General features: G+C 40.1%; 1 protein-coding gene across 4 annotated transcripts in view; it reads right to left on the bottom strand.

Moving 5' to 3' along the window:
* The window catches only part of macrod1 (mono-ADP ribosylhydrolase 1), a 115905-nt gene that overhangs the window by 45139 nt on the left and 43641 nt on the right, over positions 1 to 27125 (bottom strand). For 3 of the 4 annotated variants that reach the window (XM_040119625.1, XM_040119623.1, XM_040119620.1), the window contains exon 4: positions 4963 to 4992. The exons of the other annotated variant lie outside the window; for it this stretch is intronic. In XM_040119625.1, coding sequence (XP_039975559.1) covers positions 4963 to 4992 — 30 coding nt within the window. The remainder of the gene's footprint in view (positions 1 to 4962; positions 4993 to 27125) is intronic. 4 annotated transcript variants of the gene reach the window in all.

Here is a 27125-nt window from a genome sequence, read left to right as displayed (position 1 = left end):
ATACCAGCTGCCTGTTTCTGTCTGTCTGTAACTGTGTGTCTGTGTTTGATCAGTAACGTGTTATTATACAAGTGCAGTACATTACCAAAGGTGAGGGCTTTGAACGGATGATTCCATTTGGTGCAAGTATGACTTCGGAGCTGATGCTGTGATAGTGCTTAAAGGAAAGGTTCTGACTTTTCAATATTAATCTTAATACAATACCTGCATGCCATATGTGCCTTAAAAGAGTTACTGGATGCTATAGTCATTCCTCCTATCCAAGGGTAAATAATCAACCATGCAACGCTGGCAACTGCCACAGGATCCCAAAACCTCAAACCTTAAGCTGTATTTATAGTCCTCTAAAAGCGTGTTGTCTCCTACAAGTTTCCAGCAGAGGTTGTTAATAGCTAAGACAATGTTAAAGAAGTTGACAGACTAAGTTACACACATATCACAAAGCCATCTCCACTGTAAACCTTCTACTATCGCCGCTCTGTAACAGTGAATGAATGAGCAGAAACGAGGAGATTGCACTGCAGTAGTCTCCTATTCAGTAAGGTAAAATAGAAGTTGCATGGATGTAACTCTAGCTATATAAGCACTTTGGAGACCACCTTTGCTCAACATCACAATGTAAATGAAAAAATGTAAACACAGTTTCATACTTGGGGGCATATAATTAAAGCATGATACAGCCTGATCATGAACAATACACTCGTCTAGCATTGCAAAGGGGATTTCAGCGGGTAAAATCCAATAACTTTATGTATCTACGACCAGGCTCTTGTTAACCCCTTGCATCAAGTATACAGCTCATGGTCACTCTCTGGCTGACTGAAACTCAAATCATCATTTGGGCTTTCTTTTCTATTTGGAAAATCAATCAAAGCAGTGAAATGGTGAATTGGCAGATAACCTCTGGAATAAATGAGCAACTGCAGCCAGTGGACATAAAAAAAGGTTAATTTCCTGCCCTTGAGTTTGTTGTTGATGCACTGCCTGAGCTCAGCACTCCTCCAGATTGAAGTGAGAAAACAATGTCGGCAGGTGTGCGTTTGATCTAACTGAATGACATTTACCCAGGTACCCTTGAGACTGAGTAGTAAAGAACTGTAAAGACCTTTTGTTGCCTCTCCTCTGATGGGGGGGACAAACAAAAAAAACACACAGCTTCACACTAAAGCTGAATGAATGCTTGGTTATTCAGTGCAGAGTGTGATCTCAGCGAATGGAAATGTATTCCGTATGATTTTTGTGTGTGTTTTTCCACTTGGCTCTCTTCTTGCATCTCTCTATCCCCAGTGACTGTCTTCCAAACACTATTGGACCATCATTGCTTTCAGTTTCTTGTCGTCTCGCTGTAACCATCATCTCCCTCCTATTACTCGTTTGTTCCATTCTTCTCCCTGTCTCTACCCATACCTCTCTCTCTAATTAACACCTAATGTAGGCTCTATCTTCCTTAACAAACCCCCAAAAGACATAGCTGGAAAGAGAGATAGAGAGAGAGAGAAATTAATATAATAAGAAAGAGATGAGTGAACTTGACCGAGCAAGAGAGAAATTTGCCAAAAGTGACACAGCAACAGATACAAAGACAGATGTAGATAGTAGTTGTTGGATATGTAGCCTCTTTGTTCAGATAGTGTAAAATTTTAAAATTAAAAACAGATATTGTGGTTGAATTGAACTGATTAACTAGCGACCATCTTGTGATGGGATCACACAGGCTGCAAAGCCAGTCAGCGTGTTGACATTCCGACCAATGAGTACTCAGCAGTCATTACTGCGTTATTACATGAGTATTCAGTACTCATGGATCGGACCACACCCATCTTCAAACTCAGCATTCATTTTGATCTCAACTATACACCTGTAAAGTTTCGTGACTGTATCTTGCACGGTTGACAGACAGACTGCCAAAGTACTCAAAACCACCTCTGTGGTAGTTCCCACTACAGTAGGTGTGTCTCCAGGACCACATTTTGCCATGATCTCTCACACACACACACACACACACACACACACACACACACACACACACACACACACACACACACACACACACACACACACACACACACACAAAAAAGGTGAAAACAACACCACCCACACTGTCACGGGTAAAGAGATAAATGAAAAATGAAAATAACTAAACCAGAGTGAACAACATAAACATATTTTATGTAAGCAGAATGTTCACACTTTGATGGATACACACACTCATGGCCTCTCTAGAAACCATCTGTCTTTGTAGAGCTATCAGAGACTTCAGGACAACATCAAACAATGCTGTAGATCTCGAGCTGCATATGTGTGTATATGTATATGTGTGTGTGTGTGTGTGTGCGCGCGTGTGTATGAAGCAACAGGACACAAGAGTGTGCAGTCCGTTTTTATGGCTTGAAGCTCAGCTGGTATGTATCAGTAAGGGTGGCGCCTGTGCGTGTGTGTGTGTGTGTGCATGTGCTCGGGCGTGTGTGTCTGGACGCTAAGGACTTACAGCTTCAACAGAACACTTGAGGCAAGCAAATGTAGTGCTAGGTAGGGCTGGGCGATATAGACCAAAAATCATATCTCTGCATTTTAAGGCTGAATGGCAATACACAATATACATCTCAATATTTTTTACGAAGTGGGCTAAATTGTTCAGTTTTAAGTCAAAGCCACATGTGAGATGTCACAAGCACTTCTATTAAAACAGAATACCATCAAAATAAAATGCAAAGACAGGGATTCTTTCCCTGGTTGAGCATATACAGTTGCAAAAAATGTACAATTTATAAAACATAAATAGCCTATATTAAATAAAAATGGGCCTATTTAGTACTTCCTACAGGTTGAGAATTTACTTGTGGTGGACGAAATTTAAGATGACCTGATTTGCGAAAGGCATAAAGATGAAAAGATGACACATTTTTAAAAATATTTTAAGCAAGATTACCTTTTTTTCCCCATCATTTACAGTTTCAAAATAACAAAAAAGGAAAAGGGCCTGAAACAAAAGTTTGGGCACCCTGCATTGTCAGTACTTAGTAACTTTCCCTTTGGCAAGTATCACAGCTTGTAAACGCTTTTAGTAGCAGCTAAAAGTCTTTTAGTTCTTGTTTGGGGGATTTTCCCCCCATTCTCCTTTGCAAAAGGCTTCTACTTCTTTGAGATTCTTGCGTCATCTTGCATGCACTGCTCCTTTGAGGTCTATCCACAGATTTTCGATGATCTTTAGGTCGGAGGACTGTGAGGGCCATGGCAAAACCTTCAGCTTAGGCCTCTTTAGGTAGTCTGTTGAGGATTTTGAGGTGTGTTTAGGATCATTATCCTGTTGCAGAACCCATCCTCTCTTCATCTTCAGCTTTTTTACAGACAGTGTGATGTTTGCTCACAAAATTTGCTGGTATTTAATTGAATCCATTCGTCCCTCTACCAGTGAAATGTTCCCCACTGGCTTCAACACAAGCCCAAAGCATGATCAATCCAGCCCCGTGCTTAACAGTTGGAGAACTGTTCTTTTCGTGAAATTGTGCAACTTTTTTCTCCAAACATACCTTTGGTCATTGTGGCCACAAAGTTCTATTTTAACTTCATCAGTCCATAGGAGTTTTTCCAAAATGCTTGTTTAGACATTGCGTTTCAAAGTTCTGATGCTGAATTTTGGGGTGAGGACGCAGGAAAGGTTTTCTTCTGATGACGCTTCCATGAGGCGTCATATTTGTACATGTGTCACTACACAGTAGAACAGTAGATCTTCCTGAAGGTCTTTTGCTGTCAAACGGGTGTTTTGATTTGTGTTTCTAGCAATCCTACGAGCAGTTTTCTCTTTAAGTTTTCTTGGTCTTCCAGACCTCAACTTGACCTCCACTGTTCCTGTTAACTGCCGTTTCTTAATTACATTACGAACCGAGGAAACATCTCCTGCTTTGTGGGCATCAATTATTTGAATTTTCAGAGTGCGAGACAGCTGCTTAGAGGAGCCCATGGCTGCTGATTGTTTGGACAAGGTTTTGAGGAGTCAGAGTGTTTATGAAGCTTTGAAACTGGCATCACTCTGTCTTTCCTAACAATCACTGTGACCAAGCCGCAGTCCAAATTGGTAATTAAGGTCTGAGACCTTGGTAAAGTTCCAGAAATAACAGAAATTTTGACCAGGGATGCCAATACTGTATGATGCCGCTGTAAGAATGCCCATGCACACATACATACATACACACATACAGATATATTGCTAGATACATCAACATGGAGACTGGAAAGCAAAAAACGCATGAATGCACACACCCATACACACACTCATACCATTTGGAAAGTCAAAAATGGCAGTGCAAGTGAGGTGGTCTGAAAGGCTAAAGCTGTTTCCCAAATGAAAGAAAATAAAAAAAACACAGGCAAATGCACCAGCACCCGTATTATCAACAATTAACAAACACACACACACACAGGTTGTTGAGTGTGTGTGTACATGTTTGAGCAAATGTGGCTGGCGCATTAGTAGAACAGATTTATTACAAGTATCGATTAACTGTGGATGTCAAAAATCACACACACGCAGCAAAGTACTGAGTCAACAATACACTGAAAAATGACTGTTTATATCCACAGCACTCCACACTCATAAATTATGAACTATCGACTTCGCACCTGCACGCATACACAAACACAAAGCAACACACCCAGACAGAAACTCTGCATAGCATGCAAATGCACCTTGAACACCTGCCACAACAAAGAGCTACCTGCTACCAAACACAAAGAAAATACAGACACACCAGATATTGAACATAAAACACTCACACATACATGCTCTTTGGCTAGTACATTGCACCGCATCATCTGATTAAAAAAAGTAAATTTCCAATTATTTTGTGCCAAGAGAGGACTATTTGCACCACAAAGCTGTGTTATTAATAACAGCTGAGGCCTACAAGTATCTTGGCAAGCACAAGCACACACAACCAATGGTTCAGACAGGTTGTGACTTACCTCCACCTCCGCCGAGCAGAGTCTTGTTTGCTGAAAGAAAAACAAGATTTTGTCAAGCAAAAATGACTATATACCGTGTATAGCTATATGGTATTTTTTGGTTTTAGCATCTCCGATGTTGCTTTATATTAATTTAAACTGAATGTCTTTGGGTTTTGGACAGGTGGTTATATAAAATAAGACACTGGAAGACATTGCATTGGGCTCTGGGAACACGTGAGCTCAATTTTTACAAATGAATTTAATAAATTATTGACAGATTAATCAATAAAGAAAATAACTGTTAGTTGCAGCCCTAATCACAAATAACAACTCAAATTTAATTCACAATGACATTGACCACTGCTAAAGTCAAGGTTACATTATTACTTTTAATTACTTGTTTACAAAAAATAACTTTCTCAGTACATCCAATCTGTGTAAAATCCAATTACTTGATTAACTGATCTGTCGATCATTAGAAAATGAATTGGCAACTATTTTGACAATCAGTTATTCATATTGTCTCTGGTTCTGGCTTCTGCATTCTGATAATTTTCTGCTTTTCTGTTACATATCATTGTAAATTTAATATATTTGGGTTTTTGACTGTTGGTCAGACAAAACATCTGAAGATGTCACTTGTAATGAGCATTTTGAAGAAACTTTTTAAATAAATCATTAATCAATAGATTAACTGATAATGAAAATAATCGCTAGTTGCAGCCCAAATAATACAAAATAATAAATAATTTCACTCCGTCCTCTCTTTTGTGGTCACAGTTGAACTTAACCTTTCACCACAGTTTAAAAAAAAACATAACATCTCAACACAATATTTATTAACAGAACATTTCTTCATTTGCACTGTTTGGGTGTGCTGGTCAGAATCTCCTATGACCTAATTATGGTTTATACAGGTTTATTTATTATTTATTATTTTGTGTACAAAAATGATTTGAGGCTTTTGCTTATATTTACTTACGGGGGAGATAACAAATGCTCCACATTTATCCTTTAGAACATAATTTGTTATTGGTGTCAGCATTTCTCAACAAGAGTGGTTCTCAATCCAAGTCCTCAGGGCTCACAGTACTGCTGGTCTTGCCAACCAGTGAGTTCATTGCATTCACCATTGCAGGTGTAACTCTGCCCCTGATGGATAGCGGGATAGCATGGGAACCAGCAGGCTCCAAGTCACATCAGTGAGGACCAAGAAGCACTGCACAATAAGAAGGAGTAGCTTCACTGCTAGCAAAGCTAATGAATAAAGTCATGGTGAGGCTACAGTCCAAAGGAAAAAAAAAAACAACTCTGTGATAAGAAACCAACAACCCAATAAGGTTTAATTTGTCTTTTTCTTATGAAAAAAGCCAATCGAACAGCAATTTTCTACCTGGAAAAGAAGTAGGTGACTGTAGCTTAAATAAAAAAAACAATATAATGAGCATTTTTTCCCAGCAAAGAAAGTAGTGATTTAATGCCAGTAGCCTGGCTGGCCAGTGTCCCCTAAATCATTACCCTCCCAGAATCAAGTCAATACACATGTTTAAAGATTAAATTGCTGGCAGGGTGATAAGGCTGGCTGTGGCTGACATGCGATATCCAAGACTTTTTCTCACCAACATATCCATAAACGTGTGGAGTCATTAGTACTGGCCAGGTGACATCTGCAGTGTGTACAGGAAAACTGAAACCTGACCACAAAAAATATAAATCATGTTTTTCTATTCTTTCTCTGCTCATGGATCAAAATGTTGGTTGCTGTGACCATGTTAGGCAAATCTGATAAGCACATAATCTCTCTGCAAGGGACAGTGACAAAGTTACGTCAGAACACACTGGGGACATTTCTCTTTTTAGTTACTCTTTGCCAGTCGGCATTGCGCCAGTTGGGTACACTGAGAGAGTGCATCAGGCAAGGTGGTTTTAGAGAGGGAGGAACAGAGACTAAATCCCACAGCTGTCTTTCTCTCTCAAGAATCCTCTACTCTTCAATATTATCACCATCCCCTGTTGCTTCATTAATGGTAAATCTCACTTTATTCCAGCCTTTAAACACAATATACTTCTCTCTATATGTGAACCACAGTCTCACTAACATCTCCCAAAGTGATTATCTCTACTCTCTAATTTGAAAAAGCGCAGCTCCATACAGCCTTTATTTGGGAAAAAGGAAGTTACTTAATGTGACAGTGTGAAAATATATCAGGTGCACAGCTTGTTTGAGAGTGTAAAAGCGCAGACAAATAAAATGTCTCCATTACAGTAAGACTCCCATTCATCATACTGTACATGGGAGTAATATCATATACTAGGTCTTGTTAATGCCTGTCCATGCTGAATAACACACGCTTGGCCATATGAAGCACATCTGAACTCCTGAGTGGTGAAAGGTTTTCTCTTTTTTTTTTTGCACCAGCTATTCATAAACCAATCACTATGTTTGTCTGTAAAAGTCCTTTCTTACTTCTTAGTGATGATTAATTAATTTCAAACTATTGATTTGGTAAATCAGGTTGCAACCTTAATGGTAGTTAAGACTTTAGTAATGTGTAAATTGGTTGCTGGGAGACATCAGTAGCATCATCCAATCAACTATGTCAACCGTACGACACCGTAGCATCACAAAGTTGTAACATACCTTGTTTCAGAGAGAACCAGGCCTTTATTGGGGTTTATATTGGAGACAAAAATAAAATGCTTGTTGGATTGTCTAAGTGGCTATTAAAACCTACAAAAGCTCAAAAAAAAAAAAAGCCTTTAATTTATAATTTCTCCAGTTCCCCAGCGAATGCAAACTCAAAACTTATTCCATGTTTACCCTTTGCCTTGATAAATTCACTATATTGTGCATTCCACTTTGCCTTTTTTCCCGAACAACGTTAAACTACCATGAATAAAACTCAACACTGCCTTCAGAAGTTGCAGCCATCCCTTTATAGGTAGGCTTATAATGTTTAAAAAAAAAAAAAAAAAAAAAAACATCAGGAAGTGTTGAGTTTTGTTGACAGTAGCATAACATCAATCAGGAGAAAAGGAAAGAAGAAATCATTGGAATTAACTGTAGTGTGAAAACACAATTTCTATTTAAAATGAGAAACTAGGAGCAGCAGAGTGGTAAGTATGACATTTCACTGTTGTTGTACTGATGGATTTAGTGCTACTATGTGAGCTGCTGCAGCTACGGTTAATTTCACTACCCTCAGTTATTTTATTTTTTTTTCTTTGGCCTTATTTGTTCCTGCTGACCATGGCCCCCAGCCATTATTTGAGACATGGTCATTATCGAGTGGATACCAGCTTTTATATGAGAACGTATGATAACGTCCAAAGGTTTTTAGGGGGACAACAATATATCAAACTTAACTATAAATACCTTGTTAATATAGGTTATACTTTGTTTTATTTATATCTGCTTTAAGGGAGAAATGTGTGTATTTCAGAGTTAATAGTATTGCTAGAGTTTACAGTGAGTGGGAAATATCGCATTGTGCTAACCGATGATAACTGGTCATTTAGGCTAACATTACTGGCAAAGTGTTTTATATTTTGACATGTGTTAGGTTATTTTTGTGAAATGTAATTCAAAATCTTTTCAATTTACCTTGAACGTTAAACAGCATTTTGAACATGTGTTAGGTCAGTCATGTCAGCCATACTCCATAGTACCTGTTTTGCTCTTCAAACTAAACGAAGAGTAAAACAGTATATTAATGTTATATTAGCAAGCTAATGTTAGCTTTGTCAGTTGGTTCGGTTAGCTACATAACGGTTTCGCTTGGAAGTATGTGATTGTAAATATTTAGTAACAACTAATCTCTGCATAAGAACCGTTTTTTGTGGTTTTAATCGAGTATTGCGTGGGGTCCCATAGACAACGAAAGTCATCAGAGAAGGTAAAAAAAACAAACTTGTTTTTAATGTAAAACCCATTGAAATTTCATCGTTGGCGCTGCTTATTTTTTATTTTTTGTAACAAAGCAACACTGGTTCGGAATATTTTGACAGATGTCATATGCAACCAGCGGTTGCCTCAAACTCAGAGACTGGACCATGTGGATAAATCCTGCCCAGGATATCAGAAAAACACCACCAAAGTTTTACCTTTACTGCATTTCAAATAAAAAAAATACGGCCCCTGATGCTTTTACTGTTATGTTTCAGTTTATGATGTTTAATGCATTTCAGGACTTATCTTGTGATGCAGTGTTGAAATATATTTTTTCACCCGCTTTCCTACTACCTGCCTTGTCTACCTCTATATCAGTTTATTACCTATAATCTTATCACCAAAAAAAAAAAAAAAAAAGAGAGAACACAATAACAGTTCTAGTAAAATTTCTCCAGTGAAGAAAAAAAAAAAATCTCTCATTTTACTCAAAAACAACAAGTTTTATAGCTACATCACCTTCTGGATTACTGAGGCTGCCATCAGTGTAGAAATGTGTATCTCTGGCTTTCCTGCAAGGGATTTTCTGCCATTAAAACTGATGAACGCCTGCTGCAAAATTGTGTGTAAAAAGAAGTCCCCCTCTTGTCTTCTGTGGGACTAACACCAAAACCTGGTAGTAACTGATTGCTGATTTTTTTTTTTTTCCTGCAATCACGCTCCATTGTACCTGCTGGAAATGTCTGAGTGAGAGCCGACACTGTCTGTGTTACAAAAATTATACTTCCAAATGCTAACAATATGGCCACCTGATTTGAAGGGTACATTGTCCGCAGCCCGGTATACATGGATTTGCGTGATTTGAACATTTCCACACTTCCACAATTTATCTATTGAAACAAATATTAGGTGTAAATAACAGTAATCTCCAGGACAGCCCAGGTCATTTTCTGCTGTAAGGGCCTCTATATGCTTAAAATAAAATGTTTCTTGGTTTGTCTAACTGGCTATTCAGACCGACAACAGCTCAGGAAAAAAAAAAAAAAAAATTCAAGATGCTGTGTTGGTGAGGCTGTGATGCTTCAAGTACAGGTACAGGTACGGGACAGGACAGTGAAATATAATCCAGATAATCCAGTTGGAATAGAAGATCAATGACTTTGACGGTATATTAGCGCCAAAACAGATGCTCTGTGGTTTAAAATATGAGAAAGGGTTTTACCGCTCTGGAAAGTTATCACTGAGGCAATAATTTTATCTGTCATGGCAACAATGGGGGTGTAAACAGTAGAAATACAGCTCACTTTATAAAGTATTCTACCGGGAATGTGGGCATAAATGTATTTGATAAACCAATGCAGCACCTTTTTGGATTACGCTGAAAAATTGAGCCAGGTTCAAATGTTTTGCCAGTGCCTAACAGCATCTGAAACCCTCTTTCCCCATGTCTCTCTGACGCTGGCTTGAGGTGGCTGTGTCCCCAGCATGTTTACAACAGGGCGAAACACTATGATTGCCTTTGAGGAGAGACTATCTGACAGTGAGCACCAGTATCCCCATATGTACAATCTGATGAATCAAGACAAAGACATGCAGAAGACATTTAGTTCTTGGAGAGAGATCAGGGAGGCACTGTTATGCAGCCAGGAGGCGGCTATGACAGCAAGGGGTTCACCCCACCTTCGCATGCGGAGTTTCTAAATAAGTACAAACACTTCCACTTTTAGACGTGGGCAAACGACCCGTGTTCCCTCGTAGTTTGTTTCAAGCATACTGAACCCTAAACAATGCTCGTCTCTCTTCTCTATGCCTCACTGCCGTCTTAAAAAAATTGTATCAAACACTAATGTCGGGTTGGCTGCTTACCGTTCTTGTAGTGTTAAATTATAAATTTTTTATCGTAAGTGCTAAAAACACTGTAGATGTTTTCAACTGAGTTCATAATCACATGTACAGTCGGCTGACCAGGCAATTCAAAAGCTATAATCGCACAGCCTATTTTCAATTTATTTTTGCCTTTCAGAAAAGGTGCGCAAAGTTTTAATTCAAGTTTACTTTCCCTGTTACAAGTGCAGAATAAATTTTTATTTTAACTCCCCATTTTAAATTCATCTTGCTTGTAATCTTTATCCATAGGATTATAATTATGAACCTTTTCTTGTGTAAGGTGCAACAGACCTATGATTAATTATCAATGATCCTACGTAATGCTACTGTTCTCTGTGTAGATACATAGGTGCTCGAGACAAAACCAGACTGTGAGCCCTGTGGGGAAACAAAGGCATCAAAGCAACCAAAATGCTCATGTGTATGCACAATCACGCAGTTACAGAGATGTGCGCGCACACACACACACACACACACACACACACACACACACACACACACACACACACACACACACACACACACAGGAGTGTGAACACAAAGACTTGTGCACGCATATGCACCATAGTTGCCAGCAGTCACACATACAGTGGCGTTTCGGTGTTTGGGTAACCATGACAACGGCAAAGCCCAAAGGTTTGTTACTGAAACCTAGTTAATTAGAGGGAGAGAGAGAGAGAGAGAGAATAATTTTTATACTCGAGGGAAAGTGTTTCACCATCTGTTAAAACCCACATGTACCCTCTACCCAGTTGAGTGTGGATGGAGTGTAACTCCATGTGTGTTTTTTGTGTGTTTGAGGTGCGTACATGCACTGGCCACAGTTGCTGCACGGCCAAAAACAAACACTCACAACTCCCTTCTCCCATGGCGCTGAATACATGGAGGCTAACTGTTTCTTTTTTTTATTGGTATTAGATGACTAATTGGAATAGCTAATACTGAAAAGCTAAATAAAGCTTGCTAGCATCTGCCGCCAAGACACACCAATTATCGGAGTGGGGAAGGGATCACAGTAATAAGTTATACAACTACACAGAGCGAGAAAGAGGGGGGAGGAGAGAGGGTAAGTTAACAGGGAGGGAGTGGAGAAGGAGGAGAGTGCTAGGTGTCGGGGGACGGAGGAAGGGCTTGGGGAGAGGGAGGGGGGGGGTGATGGAGAGTGAGTGAGTGAGAGAGACAGAGACGAAGTGAAAGAGAGTTGAGGGTGGAGAAGGGAGACGCAGGACTAAATTTGCTGGGAACATAAAACAACAAGATGGAGTGTACTTCTTTCTTGGGAGGTAAGTAATCACACTGAGGGGGAGAAGGGGGAGAGAGACACAGAGGGGGGAAGGATGGAGGGTTGGATAGACTGATGCATCAGTGAAGGACAAGAGCTAAAAGCTTATAACCTGGCTAAACAGAGGAGGAAGAAGTTGGCTGTGACAGAGAGAATACAGAGAGGGTGAAAGCACTCATCTGCTGTTTGACTCAGAGCAGAAATGAGGCTTGAACCACCTGTGTTTGTTTAAATGTGTCTGTCTGTGTGTTGGATTATGTTAGAAGTCAGGAGAAATTATTATGAATATGAAAACAGGCTCATATCTCCTTTGTGTGAAGCTCTGAGTTAAACCAGTCCCGGTCTTTTTTCTCTATGGCCCTCCATCTTATTTTTCTTTCCCTCTACTCTCCGCACCCTCTCCCCCTTATTCCCCAGGCCCCAGTTCAACCTGTTTGTGTATTCCTCACTCTCCTGCTTCCCTCTCCATCCCTCTCTCTCCTCTACCCGCTTGTCCTCACCACCATTATTGTACCTCTTTGAGTCATTTAATTTCTAGCCATCATTTAGTTGGTCCACTTGAGAATGCCAATCAATTTGCCGGTGTCCTTATGGAAAAAAGGACAAAGCTACTGATATGGTGCAGGATAAAGGCAGACGCGGTTCAACACCTTTATCTAAGATTAAATAAGATTATAATACGTCTAAACTGATCCCTAGGATTAAATAAAACATCGCTTTTTCAGAAGAGGAAGGTATAAAGATTACAAGAAGAAAGTGAACCGACAACAATGAAGAAAATACAAAGATAAATGCATTTGCTTTCAATCACAAATCACCCTATAACTGTCTAAGTATATAATGACATAGTGTAACGATTAACTAACGGCTGCCCCACCCTGTACAACAAAACAAACAGTGCAGCTGGACCAATATAGTGCTGCATAATTAAACGAGGATTTTAAAAATATAAATAGTCTCTTAATTTTGAAGAGAAATGCATTTTATTGCATTTCCTTTTGTTTCCATTTGTGTTTACAGAGTTTTATTGGATTTCCTTGGCCTCCAGCAAATGTAGCTCGTACTCACTGTGAATGTGTTTTCCAGCTTCCTTCAGGCTTATTCCCTCCTTGAAATGAAAGACCTGTATTTCACCTCATGGTTTTGACTTTGACATACTAAGACCATGCAGTTAAAAGAGAAGAACACTGTTTCATCTATACCACACAAATATCTCATTGCATTCTAATTTGTGATGCTGCTCTCCAAAAATCTAAATTTGAAAAACCCTGCAGCAAAGTTTGTCTTTGTTTGATCTGATTTGGTATGAAAGTAAATTTATAAGTGACATGTGATGAACCAGACGTTGCCAATTACCTATGCATTCTTGCCATGCGTTCACACCTGTAGCAACAATACGACACAAAGCAGCTGATAGTCACTCATTGTGACAAGGAATGACAAGGGCAGAGAGATACTAATAAAAACAGGAAAAAGTTGACCAGAGTTCAACTCAAAGCAAATGAGCAGTGATGCAGTGGAGAAACGGCCAACTAAAGGTAGATATATTCTGGCTGATGTCTTCACTGTAAACCCTGTGAACATAGTTACTTCAACAGCTGGCTACAATTTGCACACTTCCTCAACAACTTCACAATACGAATAGAAACGCTCACAACAGCAGGCACGCTGGCTTTAAGAGATAATCAGATCAGTTACTTGGCACCAAAGAAAGAAAGTTAGTAAAAACGTACAAAACAAAAATCAATGAATTAAAAAAATATCACTAATTATTTTAAAGAAACAGCCTTGGACAATTGATTGAAAGCAAGAGAAGAAAAAAATTACAGTACTGAAAGCTACATTTTTATAATCTGTGAAGACTGCAGTGTTTATTTGCTCAATCCATTTACATTGAATAAACCTTTTACACTGAATAAACCTAAGATGATTTGTGGATCAGTCAGTTAAGAAAAAAAATGACTGATTCAAGTTTTGATTACGATTTGTTTTTTGCTTTTAGCTGTTTGTGAGACTATGCAAATAATTTAACATAAATTTGGTCTTTGCTGATATGTGATTGGCATTTGTCATTATTTTTACCTTTTTATATTGTAAACGGTTAATTAGCCGATTCAAAATCTGACATTGTAATCTAATGAATAGTTGTACCCCGAGTTCTTAAAGTTGTATTCAAGCTGGATGTAAATATATTGGGTAATTTCTCTGTTTTAGGCTGTCTATTAGCCTGACTCCAAATGTGTCCCAATGGGAGTTATTTTAAAGTGTTGACAATACTGACCAATCCTTCTTCTATAATCCTAGACACAAAAAAGGAGGTAATTTTGTTCAACGAGTCTCAAAGATACAACACTGTCCTTCTGCAGCTCTGCGGTGTTCACAGTTGGAGTTTTTGCATCCATATCATACTTAGGGCCCTACCCCTCCACCTGTGATCAAAGGGCCGGGTGACTTAAAGCTGCATCACTACTAACATACTGTGGTGATGTAACAAAATAGCACGCTCAGCTGGCCAGACATTGTCCAGATTTTCAACAGGTTAGATCTTCTTCTAAACCGTTAACACCATAAAAAGCAATAATAATTAAAGGCATTGCCTGACATGACAACACCTTCAGTAATGCTCTGAGTCAATTATTAAGTTTGTCGTTGATTTAATTAGCACGAACATATAAGATGCTGCTTACGAATATGACCAATATTACAGCTTGGAGGTAATGGCTTTATATTGCCCTCTCTGGTCTCACTAGTTTAGCAATTAGAGGTTAACATCCAGGTGATGTTTGGTCAGGTGAGAGCAATGGAACCACAGTATTTTACTTTCAAACTAAAATCATCAGTGCAAGAGATCTACTATTTAACATAGAGGGAAGGAAATATTAAGTATTTACTTTTTTGATCAACTTTGTGTGTTGAAACGATGTAAAGAACTAAGTAGGACATAAGTATAGGATAAAAACATCATCATATTGTATCCTAAGCTTCTGCCAACACAACCACCTGGTTTTTCTAACTCTTATCTCCACCATTCGACTATTTTCTTTTCAGTTGTTGTATATATGAATGGGTTTTTTCCCAGGGAATTTAACCTACTTTTACTTAAGACAATAATGGCCTACACAGGGCTATTAAACTGATACCATGAGAGATAACTACACCATATTTTACAGTGGTTTACAACAGACGCACCAATAGTTCCTGCGGGAATATGACTGCTATTTTTCATTAAAGAAACTGTGATACAAAATTTGAAAAAAAAAAGAAACTGATTGTAAAATGATCATTTCCCCATTTAACAACAGACAATTTGCAACACTATCTGTTTTTGTATAATGGGCAAACTATATTACGATATGCAAAACAACAACACTATGATCAATGAACTCAAAAGCATCTATTACTGTAGAGATGCATGAGCGCTTCCCTGATATAGTCCTAACAAAAACTGTCTATGACAGGTAACATTTACTGAAGGAATATTGGATTGAATTGCATTTTACTGTATTGTTCAGATGTTCACTTTAGTGAGTGAGTGAGTGAGCTAGTGAGTGAGTGAGTGATGAAGTTATACCATTGGTCGGCTGGCCAAGTGTTGGAGTTTCTCCATTGGTTTTTGCTCTTTCAAGATGAATTGGTGCGAACAGTTTCTATTATGTCACTAGGAGGGCATTTACAGGCAGTGTTGCCAATTTAGCACCTTTGTTGCTAGATTTACCAACTTTTTAGACCCCTTTAGCGACTTTTTTTTTTCAAAAAAGCACCTAGCGCCAAATCTGGCGACTTTTTGTACAAACCTCAGCTACTTTGCGTAGAAGAGAGTCGCCAGTGTTGTCCCGCAAGTGCAAGGTTGGGCATTCCCTCTGCAGGCGCACCTTTTTGTGAATCTCATTCAATTAACCGCACAGCAGCTGAAATAAAAAATATATTTGACTTATGTATTATGTATCTGTATTTAACTTATGTGTATCGTGATTTTGTCAGATGACACCGTGCTTATAAAATCCGGATTTTAGCAGTGCCGAGCAGCAGCTTGGAAATGGAAGTTACTGCTGGTTAACATGTGGTCTTAATGGGCCGCATTTCAGTCCCTATTTCATACTTGTTCCATTGTTTGACAACGGAAGCAGACTAGAAGCAAACAGATGAGGGGCGGTCCTGCCATATAGTAGGGTTTTAGCCTAGTCTTGTTTAATTGTATAATTTCTCGTTCAGTAAATATCTTGGTCTCAAGTCGAACATTTTTAGGGGATCTTTATCAAAACGTTTGTTTATGTTATATGTAAAAAATAAATACTGCCCATTATCCCATTTTTTAAATTCTCAAATAGTAATAACAGTACCATCATCTATAATTCAGTATCGGCTAGGCTCTAGTTTCTACTGTCCGCAGTAATACTGTCTCATTCTGACTGTGGCTGAGAGTCTAACTGTGGGAGTCGCTTGAATTGAATCAGACTTAGTTCTGGGAAGCTATAGGGTGCTGGTGGTTCAGTTGCACCCAGGCACAGGGTCCCAAGTGGCCCACACAGGTCCTCTACAGAGGCTCTGTGCGCTGCAGCGCTGTGCACATAAAGTATTGTATGTCTGTGTGTTTGGACAGGGTAGGGGAGTGCTAGCGCTGTGCACCCAGGTATGGCATGAACATGTTCCTCCAGCAAAAGCCACATTTAACAATGCTGTGTATGCAGCACCCAAAGGGCTAAACTGTGCTAATTCTTTTGTGAGAGAACAGCCCAAAGGTAATAAATGCAAATTAATTGTGAGGTATACCTCTTAGGAAAATAAAAATCATTGGTCACAAAGTCTGAATTAAAACACATCAATATCAATTTAATCAGTGTTGTCTCTCAGCCCCAGTCTCTCTGAGAGTCTGCTCTCAGCCCTGAAGAAATCCAGGAACCTTGTCTTTGACGTCCCTGTTGTCCTGATACAGTATGTCAGTGACAGTATTTGTGTTACATTGGCCTGTATGTTATAATTAAAACTCAAACTGAAATATAGAACCAAGCTTCTTTTCTATATCACTGTCAAGCGTGAGAAACCTAAATTCTTCCTTCCCTCAAGGACTGAAATCTACTCTTTCTTGATCTAAAGGGCCTCAAAACGGGCTGCATGTGGGCGGCCCTGAGTGTGGTGTGCACCTGTCAGTCTAATTCTCTGTGAGTTGTCGGTAATTGCTGGACCGTAGCGACCTGCTGAACCCCCGTAACGGAGCTCAGAGAACCACTGTCAAGAGTACCCCCCACCACTCACCCACACACACCAGGGGTGGAAACAGTACTGAAAAACGTACTCAAGTAAAAGTACTATTACTTAAAAGAATTCTTTTCATTTCAGGTAGAAGTAAAATTACTTGTGTAAAAATGTACTTAGATTAAAGTACCAAAGTAAGTCAGTTAAAATGTACACTGAGTAAATGTTACTGCGCTACTTTTTTAAAAGGGATGAGGAAGGGGAGGAGTAAAAAAAGGTTATATGGTGATAATAATATTATATGAAAAATCTATTAAATTAATAAACATCTTTAGGCTAACCAGGCGTATGTTCAGGCATATATGCATTGGTATTTCAATGCATATATGCCTTTCCCAGGTGAGAACCGCACGGAAAGCAAGCAATAAATTCCAGTCAGGCACTCTGCTGCCTGTGCATACAACTGATAATTAAAAATATACACTAAGTTGGCAGTTTATTAGGTACAGCTAGCTAAAACTATTGCAGTCTAATACAACTGCCCTGCAATAAATCATCCGTTAATAGAGGTTATAACTTTCAGTTTATATTAATATTGTTTTAGAGAGTTGATGATTCAACTGTATTATAATTTCGGAGCATGTGGTGCATGGTGCTGTAAAGCTGTATTGCATTATACAGAGAGGCATCCCTGTTACTTAGCCTACCGTCATTGATATACATGAGGTGGACGAAATAATAGAAACACCTGGACACCACGGCGGGTGTCCCCCGACTTGCCACTTGTCAATGACCGAACAGCAGAATACAGTGGCAGGAAATGCGGAGATGTGTAGACGAGATAAGCTCCACACAACGCCGTAGTTGTTGACGCCGTCCCCCGTGCAGCGAGTCCCAACAATTAGTCATTTGTCCCGCTCACCTGTCCGGGCGTCACCTCGTGAGTCCTGTGCAGCGCGAGGTCCCCCGCAGCGCGCTCTAAATCCCACTTCTGTGGTAGTTCATTTTCAATGCGAAGTACAACCAGCGCCCCCCCCACACCCACCCACCCAGCCTCTCCGGTCTCGCCGCGCTCCCCCAAGTTTTCAGACACCGAGCCCAGTGAGCTCTGCAGTCACAACACGGATCGCCCGAAACAGCGGAAAAGGCGGTGCACGCCTCACCGACGGCAGAAGTGTGCGCATCGCGACCTGCCGCCAGCACTGTAGCGTTCGGCGTTTAGCCAGGCCCGGCGTGCACCTGTTGGTCACGAAACGTGGCAGGTGTGTTTGGTTTGGGGACACCTGCCGTGGTCGCCGGGCGGTTCATTAAACCGGCAGCTTCCTCGCTGCCGGAGCTGCAGCCTTTGAGTCTTTTCATTCGTGGCGTTCTCACACGTTAATCCTAACTTCATCATGTGACTTTTGTTTTTACTTTGTAACGATTTCGACTTTAAATCTAGAGAAGTTAAACACTTGAGTTAAAGAAATACGTAGGTAAGAGTGCAATTGCTTATTTTGATGAAAATGACTGTCACAGTAACGAGAGTAAATGTAACTCGTTACTTCCACCCCGACACACACACACACACACACACACACACACACACACACACACAGAGAAAACATCCCCGCGCTCAGCCTCGGCGTGAGGCGAGGAGGAGAGGAGGAAGAGGAGGAGAGAGCGTGCGCTGGAGGCGACACCTGTCAAGCCTTCACTAAACACAGTTGGTTTATTTATAACAAACTGAGGCGCCCTGAAGACTTGTGGTGATAGACCGAGGTGGAAATAAGAGACTAGTCGCACCTATTGCCGCTGTTTTGCGCTCAGGGGAGAGATACGGAGCCCTCGGACGGGAGAGAAGAGGAGCAATGTAGCATTGAGGTTATGACAAGCCGTTTTTGAGTTGAACTGGCGAAGTTGACACAGGTTTAGATGTCGGCTGAGAGGAGCTGACTGACAGCGAGAACCGGGAGCGAAAAGACGTGGGAGGGAAAAAACGGGACTTTATCCGAGGTTAGTCTCTCTCTCTCTCTAGTCCCTCTCTCTCTCTCTCACACACACACACACACACACACACACACACACACACACACTCTCTCTCTCTCTCTCTCTCACTCCAAACACGTTAACCCACAGTAGAGCCCAGATTGAAACAACAGGGTGGGAGATAACTAGTGCACATCGCGGAGCTTCGTTGCGGCCAGACCGGCCGTCCTCCGAGTCTTCCCCCGTAGCGCGTTCGCCCCGCTGTAGAGGCTGCTGGCTGGGACTTAACGGACCCGCACAAATATCTATTAACTTGAGAGGAGGATTTGACAAGGGTGCCCTGAGGTGGAGCGAGCAGGAAAGAGGCGGAAAATGGATCACAAAGGTATGATCTATTACGGGTTGATGACTGCATTCGTGGGGAAAAGACTACATCCAGGTTTGGCTGAGGGGACTGTCGAGCCATTACCCTGTTACATAGCGCATGGTGGTGGCATGTTAATGCTAAGAGGATTTTACTCTTGTTGAAAAAATGTTTGTGTGTGCGCTTGTTTACGTGGATGCGTGTTCATTTGTGCAGCTTCCTTGCTGGACCAGCTTTTAGACAGTAGAATTGAGCAAAAAAAAAAAAAGAAAAAAAGAAAAAAAAAAGAGTCAGATTTAAACAGCAGGGCTTCAGAGACTTACAGGCAGAGGGAGATTAAAGTGAGAGATTATACTTTATAAAGAGATAGAATTCCCACTTGCATGTTTTCTCTCATCTCTCTCATCGCTCTTTCCTGCTCCCTCCCTGTGTGTATCCCTCATGTGAGCAGTAGTGTGTGTGTTTTTCATATGTGCATAATTGCATGTGGTCCCCTTTTTGTGCTTCTGTCTGTGTGTGTGTGTGTGTGTGTGTGTGTGTGTGTGTGTGTGTGTGTGTGTGTGTGTGTGTGTGTGTGTGTGTGTGTGTGTGTGTTTCTGCATTCGTCAGAAGGGGCCAAGCAAGGGCCAAGCAAGGGCCAAGGCTGTCTCCCAATGGGCATGCCCTTCTTACATGACAATGTCTGCATCCCCCACCTCAACTCTCACACACACAGACAGACAGACAGACAGACACACACACACACACACACACACACACACACACGAAGGCCTATGTGCTCTGATGCTCCATGCTGTGCAGGACACCAGTTAGACTAAAAAACACACAAGCAAAATGTTGCGTCATCCTACTCATCTCAGCAAAACTGCCTAACATCTCTCACTGGATGTAAACAGACACACACACACACACACACGTATGTACAAGCACTGGATTAGCAGTCATACAGAGCCATATTGAGACAGCAGATTAGATGAGATTCTCGGGGTCAAAGCAGTAAAAAACATGGGATTAAAGAAGAAAAGCAGAGATGGATGGATGGAGTGATGGACAGAGACCAAGGGAAGAGAGGGAGCGGCAAAGAGACCAAAAGGGGGGCAAGAGAGAAAAAGAGAGAGCAGCACAGAACATGAGATTAAAGTGTAATGTCCTAGAGAGGCAGAGAGAAAGCGCGAATCCAGGGCAAGTCATGCAGTTAGAAGGAACTGCACATTGGCAGAATGTGGTGAGAATAAAGCTGAGGAGAAAGCAGCAGACACTCTTTCTCTATCGCCTCCCTTTTGATCTCCTCTTATTCACCCATCCAACAGAAGGAGAGGAGCGCTGCTTATATAACTCCCCATTTGATACGCAATAAACCACGAACAGTTTGAAAAAAGACACACAACAGATACCTTAGAGATTGTTAAATTGCCAAACAAAACTGAATAATTAAATCTGGGAACAGAAGTGTCCCCATTCAAGGAGACATCACAATCGCCACCGTGCCTGAATGGCAATATTTCTAATTTCCTGAAATCTGTTACAGGCATCTATGCCTGCACCTTCGAAGCAAACTTGGCTGTTTAAAATCTTCACCACCTGTGTGATGCTCAGCTTTTTTAAAGTTTTTAACCGCACACGACATTTTAGTGCACAACACGTCTTGGCTATTAACACTTTTGTAGACCCTAGGTGTGTGGTCCTTAATTGAACTCAAAGAATTATTTCTGACAGATTAATCTTTTCTTTGAAGCAGCTTTTTGTCTTTTTGTATTAGGATTGTTGATTTGGCTGTACATTCAGGGTGCTGATGCCAACATGAGGCCAATATCAGGCTAATAAAATATGATAGAGGGCCTGTTTTTCTGCTTTTTTTCCAAAATGACAAAGTATTAGATCTTCCTCAGCAGAGTATAATCTTCCAAGGCAATAGCTACATTTCATACTGTTCGGTAGAAGGACTAGACTGATTCTCTGTGTAGACTTTATGATATTGAGGCTCGGTACTGAATCTGTACTGACAATGAAAGGTAGCATACAAGGATGAAGCTGATGAGATTTACTGGAAAACACTTAATTCAACACCACATGAAAAATAACCCTTGTTTTGACATCCTGTTGATTCATAAACCTGAATTTTTTTTGGGCCACGAAGGGGCAGTGCAACAAGCTGGTAACACAACACTGACATATTATAACTTTATAAAGTTGATGCCAAGAACGTGTTTGCAAACAGGGTCTAGACGACAGAGAGCAACATTAGCATTTGTTTGGAGTTATTTTTCTGGCCAAGAGACTAACCTAAGTCCAATATTCGCTCTCACTTTAGCTCTGTTTTGGTCTCCACCTACTCCTAATGGAAATATCGGACACCCTAGTTGCTAAATACTCCACTATGTTCACAAGTTAGTCTCTAGTCTTGTCTGTCTCTGGGTTTACCAGGGGTTTCCTGCTGAAAATATTAAAGCTGTGGGCCATAAAGCACTCCAGACAGCTGAGGGGACCTGTAGAGTCATGTGATAATTTCCCTTTGGTTTGCTTCCACTATGACCCCAGGAGTTAAAACTACACCCAGTTTTCTTCATTAGTGAGGGCTGTTTTCCTTGGCGGCAGTTTGTTCAGTTTGTTCAGTGGCGAGCAGTGTTCAAGACTCTGGGTCAGTGCCCTGTTACTGAAAGAACAGGTGTGATGAGGAAGAGATGACTCTGTGCTTCATGTGTTTAAGTAGTATGCCTGCTGTCCTGAGGTGATTTTACCTTCTTATCTAATGTGCCTACCTGAAGGATTTCTTATTCTATTTATCTGTTATTTCATTATTTCACAAAATATATTTTCATCTTCTTTATAATCCCATACTGTATCCTACATCTATTAAAAGGAAGGGATAGATTTACAACATAACTCTGTCCTTAGCTTTATCTTCATGCATACAGTTATGGCATTCAGTATTAATATTTTAATGCAAAATGTAAATAATTGAGCAATATGAAACCAGGACTGGACTGTTACTAAGCATATCAATGCTCGTCTACTTTGACATGCTGTTAACGTTTCCTTTTATTAATGATTCAATATTAAAATTGTTACCCGTCCAAATCAAGACCTGATTGTAACTAATGGATGATGTCCATGCTACCTTCGAATTGCTTGTGGCCTTTTCATGGCTGTTCTCTGTGGCTTAAGAAATCTTGTATTCCCTCCTCATACAAGTAGAACAAACCAAATGAACAGGAGTAGGAGGGATGTGCCTGCTATATACAGTACATGGGTCAAATATTCCTGCGCATTAATGTTTCCAGGCACCCCGCCCTATTAAAGCCTGTGTGTGGGAAACATTGCACTTGTAGCCAGATTTGGAATTTAACCTCCCCCCGAAACAAAGATTTCATGACCTTGTCCTGAACTGCTTTACAGAGACTCAAACTGAGGCAGCACCCAGGACGATTTAATGAGGATTATGGCACATTTTCACATCCTTAACAAATACTAATGGAACACAAAGCTCATTTAGATGTAAACACTCAAACTGACAATTGTTTAATCTATAGTCAGTCAGCATCTCCAATCCGAACTTGTTCATTACATGTCAGTTTAGACTAATCTTAGTTTTCAGATTCACAGTTTCTGTCTTGCCAGAAACAACATGTTTGAAGATAATGCTTGCACTGTCCCACACGATAAGAAAAACAGATAATTGCAACTCTATCCTTAGAACAACTGATAGGAAATCGTAATGTAAATGGTGGGTCTGCAGGCTGAGGCACATATCGTGTGCTCCTAATATGTCATGGATTTTAACCTCTCTCATCTCTCAGATATGTTTCTCTACACTAAATCAGCTGAAAAAATAATTGAAAATGTTTTGAAGAAACAATGCTATCTGCAAATGGAGAACAGGCAGGCTCACTAAATGACCTAGGCCCCATTTTCACCCGTTATTACCATGCAATCTACATTTAGATAATGGCATCCGATCCACATGCCTTTGCATTTACACCTGGTATTAATAAGTGTGCTCGTTATGTCAATTCTCCCTGCATTGTGAACTTAATATACAAACTAGATTGTACATTTCCTGAAGAAAATGCAGTGTGATTGCTGAAAGCTCTTGCAGCTTGCTTGCAGCTGCTCTTGCTACAAGCTGCTGAAGCTTGTAGCCGCACTTAGAATCCACAGAGGATTTTTTCATTGTACACCACATAGTTTGTGTGTGATCAGGAAAAATCTCAAAACATCCATAACTGACCCCACGGTGGCACTAATTTTTGACTATGCAAAGCATTTCACCTTGGCCCAGCTGACTGTTAAGTTTCAATTTTGTAGCCTTTGTAGTTTTTGATACATTTGTGATTGTATGCACTCCTCATTAAAAAATTACAAACTCATTAGCAAAAAATTCAAAATAGTGGAAAAAATTGTTGTGACACAAATAGGCAGGGCCTACTGAATCCATTGAATCAATAGACACCAGAATTTTTCTTCTATGTCTCACTAATATAAAATCAACCATTACAGATATAAGCACCAAAAGTAATAGCAGCTATCATCTAAACATGCTTAACATTTTGGCTTTGGAACCATGTTTCTAGCTGCAAGTGTGTAGGACTAGTAGTGCTGTCGGCAAACAAACTGATTAGTTAGCCAGGGATGGTGACCTTGTCAACAAACAAATAGCATAACACAGGTAAAAGAAAGCAGTGCCATCGATGGATGTCATTAATTTCTAAATCTCTTTTTGTGAGGGGAGACTTGCTAGATACTGCTACTTCTTGTAGCCTGTGCCAGGGATGCTTCAGCTACAAGGAAGAGGTGGAGTTTGGTAATCTTTCAGTTTGCTGGGTGATTTTTTTTTACTTAAAACAGCAATAATCTATACTTATACTTATTAACAATAATGTATAAAGTGACAATGTGAAAGGGGTTGCGTGTAGTGACGAACCTACAGAGAATTATCACTCGAATCTGCAGCTCCTTCCGCTTTATGGAGCTTTATAGAGAATTTCGGCTCATTGTTTAGTTGTCCGGCTCACAACTTCATGTTTTGGTTCACTGCTCACATAGCATCATTTTTGGCCACAGCAGGGTGCTTTTTTCAGCCAAAAGCCTCAAAAACCCAATGTACACTACCTGCTCAGTACCGAATGGCAGACAGACACAGACTAGCTGGTCAACACAGTGGAGCATTTAGTAGCTAAAGAGTCAGATATTGGTAGCGACCAAAAACAGAACTAGGGATGCTCCTAACTAATTTCTCCGTCGATTAAACTGTAATTTAATTTAGATGATTCAACTAGCCTAAAAGGAAGAAAACAGTCAGAAAACAGTCAAAATTGAGCACAATTTAATCAGGAATTAAGCAGGATCACAGTGTCAGCAGGTAAACTATTTCATATTGGTCAAGTGTGGCTAACATTAGCAGTGCTAGCCCCAGCAGCTTTCTTTCCTTGGAGGTTAACGTCCACATGCCTCTGCTGAATGTGATTACACATGGCTCCAGTCGAGTGGTTATATGCCAGTGTATTCTCACACAGCCTGCTTACATCCTTATTTTCTTTCTCTAGATCAAAATACTGCCAAACCGCACTGGCTTTACGAGATGTCATCTGTCCCACTTTCCACTTTTCTGGTTTACAACATCGGGTATTAATGCGGGGAGAGGGGGGATGCAGCAGACGCAACAGTTAACCAGGGTTGTATATTAATAAAATATTAATAATTAGTTTAACCAATAAGTATTTCTGGTGCCGACTAGCGAGGGTAGAAATGTTTAATCGTTTAGTCAACTAGTCGCGCACATCCCTAAACAGAACTACAAGTGAGTGAAATTTGGATTGACATTAGCCATGTGGCCAGACGTACAACTCCAAATGAGTGATAGTGTTGCTGCATTTATACCTTGCATAGCATGCATTCTCCTTATCCAGATAGCGTATACAGATACATAATAGTATTTTACATGTTGTATGTTAATGCCAGGTGTAACTGGGCCAATACAGTCACCTAAGACATCCGTATGGCCCAGAAATAATAGGGAAAGGACATCAACTTTATATATTTAATTTACAGTATTATGCATGCCATAGCTTTCTAATCTTTACACATAAATATAAGACAAATGTATGTCAAGTTTGTTAAAAAGTATAATCCACTTGTGCCTTTTGCTTTTCCTCTTTGTTTGAAAAAGCAAACAATCTGGAGAGCTCAAGATAAGAGAAGAGGACCAACAGATGTATTCAGACAACATTACGAAATGGATTCTATGTAGGCCTAGTTACTGTCATAGTTTATGTCTTATGCAATCTACTGTAGGAGGCAGTATGGCATCAAAACAAACTGCTTTTATATAATTGAGGTTATGCCATGTTTGGCTCAGGCTGTCCCGACAAGACATAATAAATGATTTTTCAGGTTTTCCCCGAAAACCTGAAATAAATATATCCCACACTAGAATCCAGATAAGAGAGATGCATTACACAATAGAAGGTTTTAACAATTTAGGAGGCTCTCTCATACACAGGTATGCGCACACGCGCACACACACACACACACACACACACACAAACACACACACACACACACACAAAACAAACACAATGGCCTTGCATTAGGCTGTGTTATATTGCATTAGGCCTTTGTGCCTGAGTATGTGTGTGTGTTTGTGTGTCAATCCATTTGTGGGAGCAGAGGAATAGCGTGGAAGATGCAGGCAGGTCTCAGAGAGTAGGAGTCACACAGAGAGAAGTTCAGAGATGCGCGTTGTTTGAGCAGCTTAGACAACTTCAGAGCGCTTGCACTGTTCCCTTACCTAGCTTTGAAACCAGCCACAGACGCCTCCAGAAATACTGGCCCCTTTGATTAAATAGTGCCAGTCAAGAGGAGCTGAATAACTGTAAAAAAAAAAGAAATTGGCTATGTTCTGTTCAATTAAAATTGAGGAGATTATCCTCACTTATGCAAAAAGAGACAGTGGTGAAGAGTTGACAGGAATACACCAATAGACCCCTGATTTTTTTCTAAAAAAAAAATATTAAAGTGATGTTCTATTTAAGAAACATATGTAAGACACTGAGGAGCTGTTCAAGAAAGGCTATCAATAGTTGGAGCCATGTCTTCTGTAATGAGGGTTTTCAGACATGCAGACATCGTTCAAACAATATGTAACTATAATATCAAAGTATGCTAAAAAACAACAATGAGGTTTCGTTATCAACCAGAAATAGGGCTTTCATTATTGAGGAATCTGCCATTTTCTCTATCAATCCTTCATCTTGTCTATAATTTGTCAGAAAATATGCCCGTAACACTTTCTGTGAACTCAAGGTGACATCTTCAAATTGCTTGTCTTGTTCAACTAACAGTTCAAAATCAATAAACATTCTGTTATCTATAATATATAACAATGAACAGCAGCAAATCCTCACATTTGAGCTTGAAAAATGACTGAAGCAATTAACTGATTATCAGATTTACTGCTGATAATTTGCTGTCAATCAACTAATTTATTAACCAACTAATTATTTCACCTCTAGAAGGATGCGCTGTTTTCACTGTTAAACACTTCTAGAAAGACAACAGATGCAACTATCACTAATGCCTCACATGCAAGAAAAACACAA

The sequence above is a fragment of the Xiphias gladius genome, chromosome 23 (genome assembly GCF_016859285.1).
Source record: "Xiphias gladius isolate SHS-SW01 ecotype Sanya breed wild chromosome 23, ASM1685928v1, whole genome shotgun sequence".
NCBI lineage: Eukaryota > Metazoa > Chordata > Actinopteri > Istiophoriformes > Xiphiidae > Xiphias > Xiphias gladius.
This window is presented reverse-complemented; position numbering and strand designations above follow the sequence as displayed.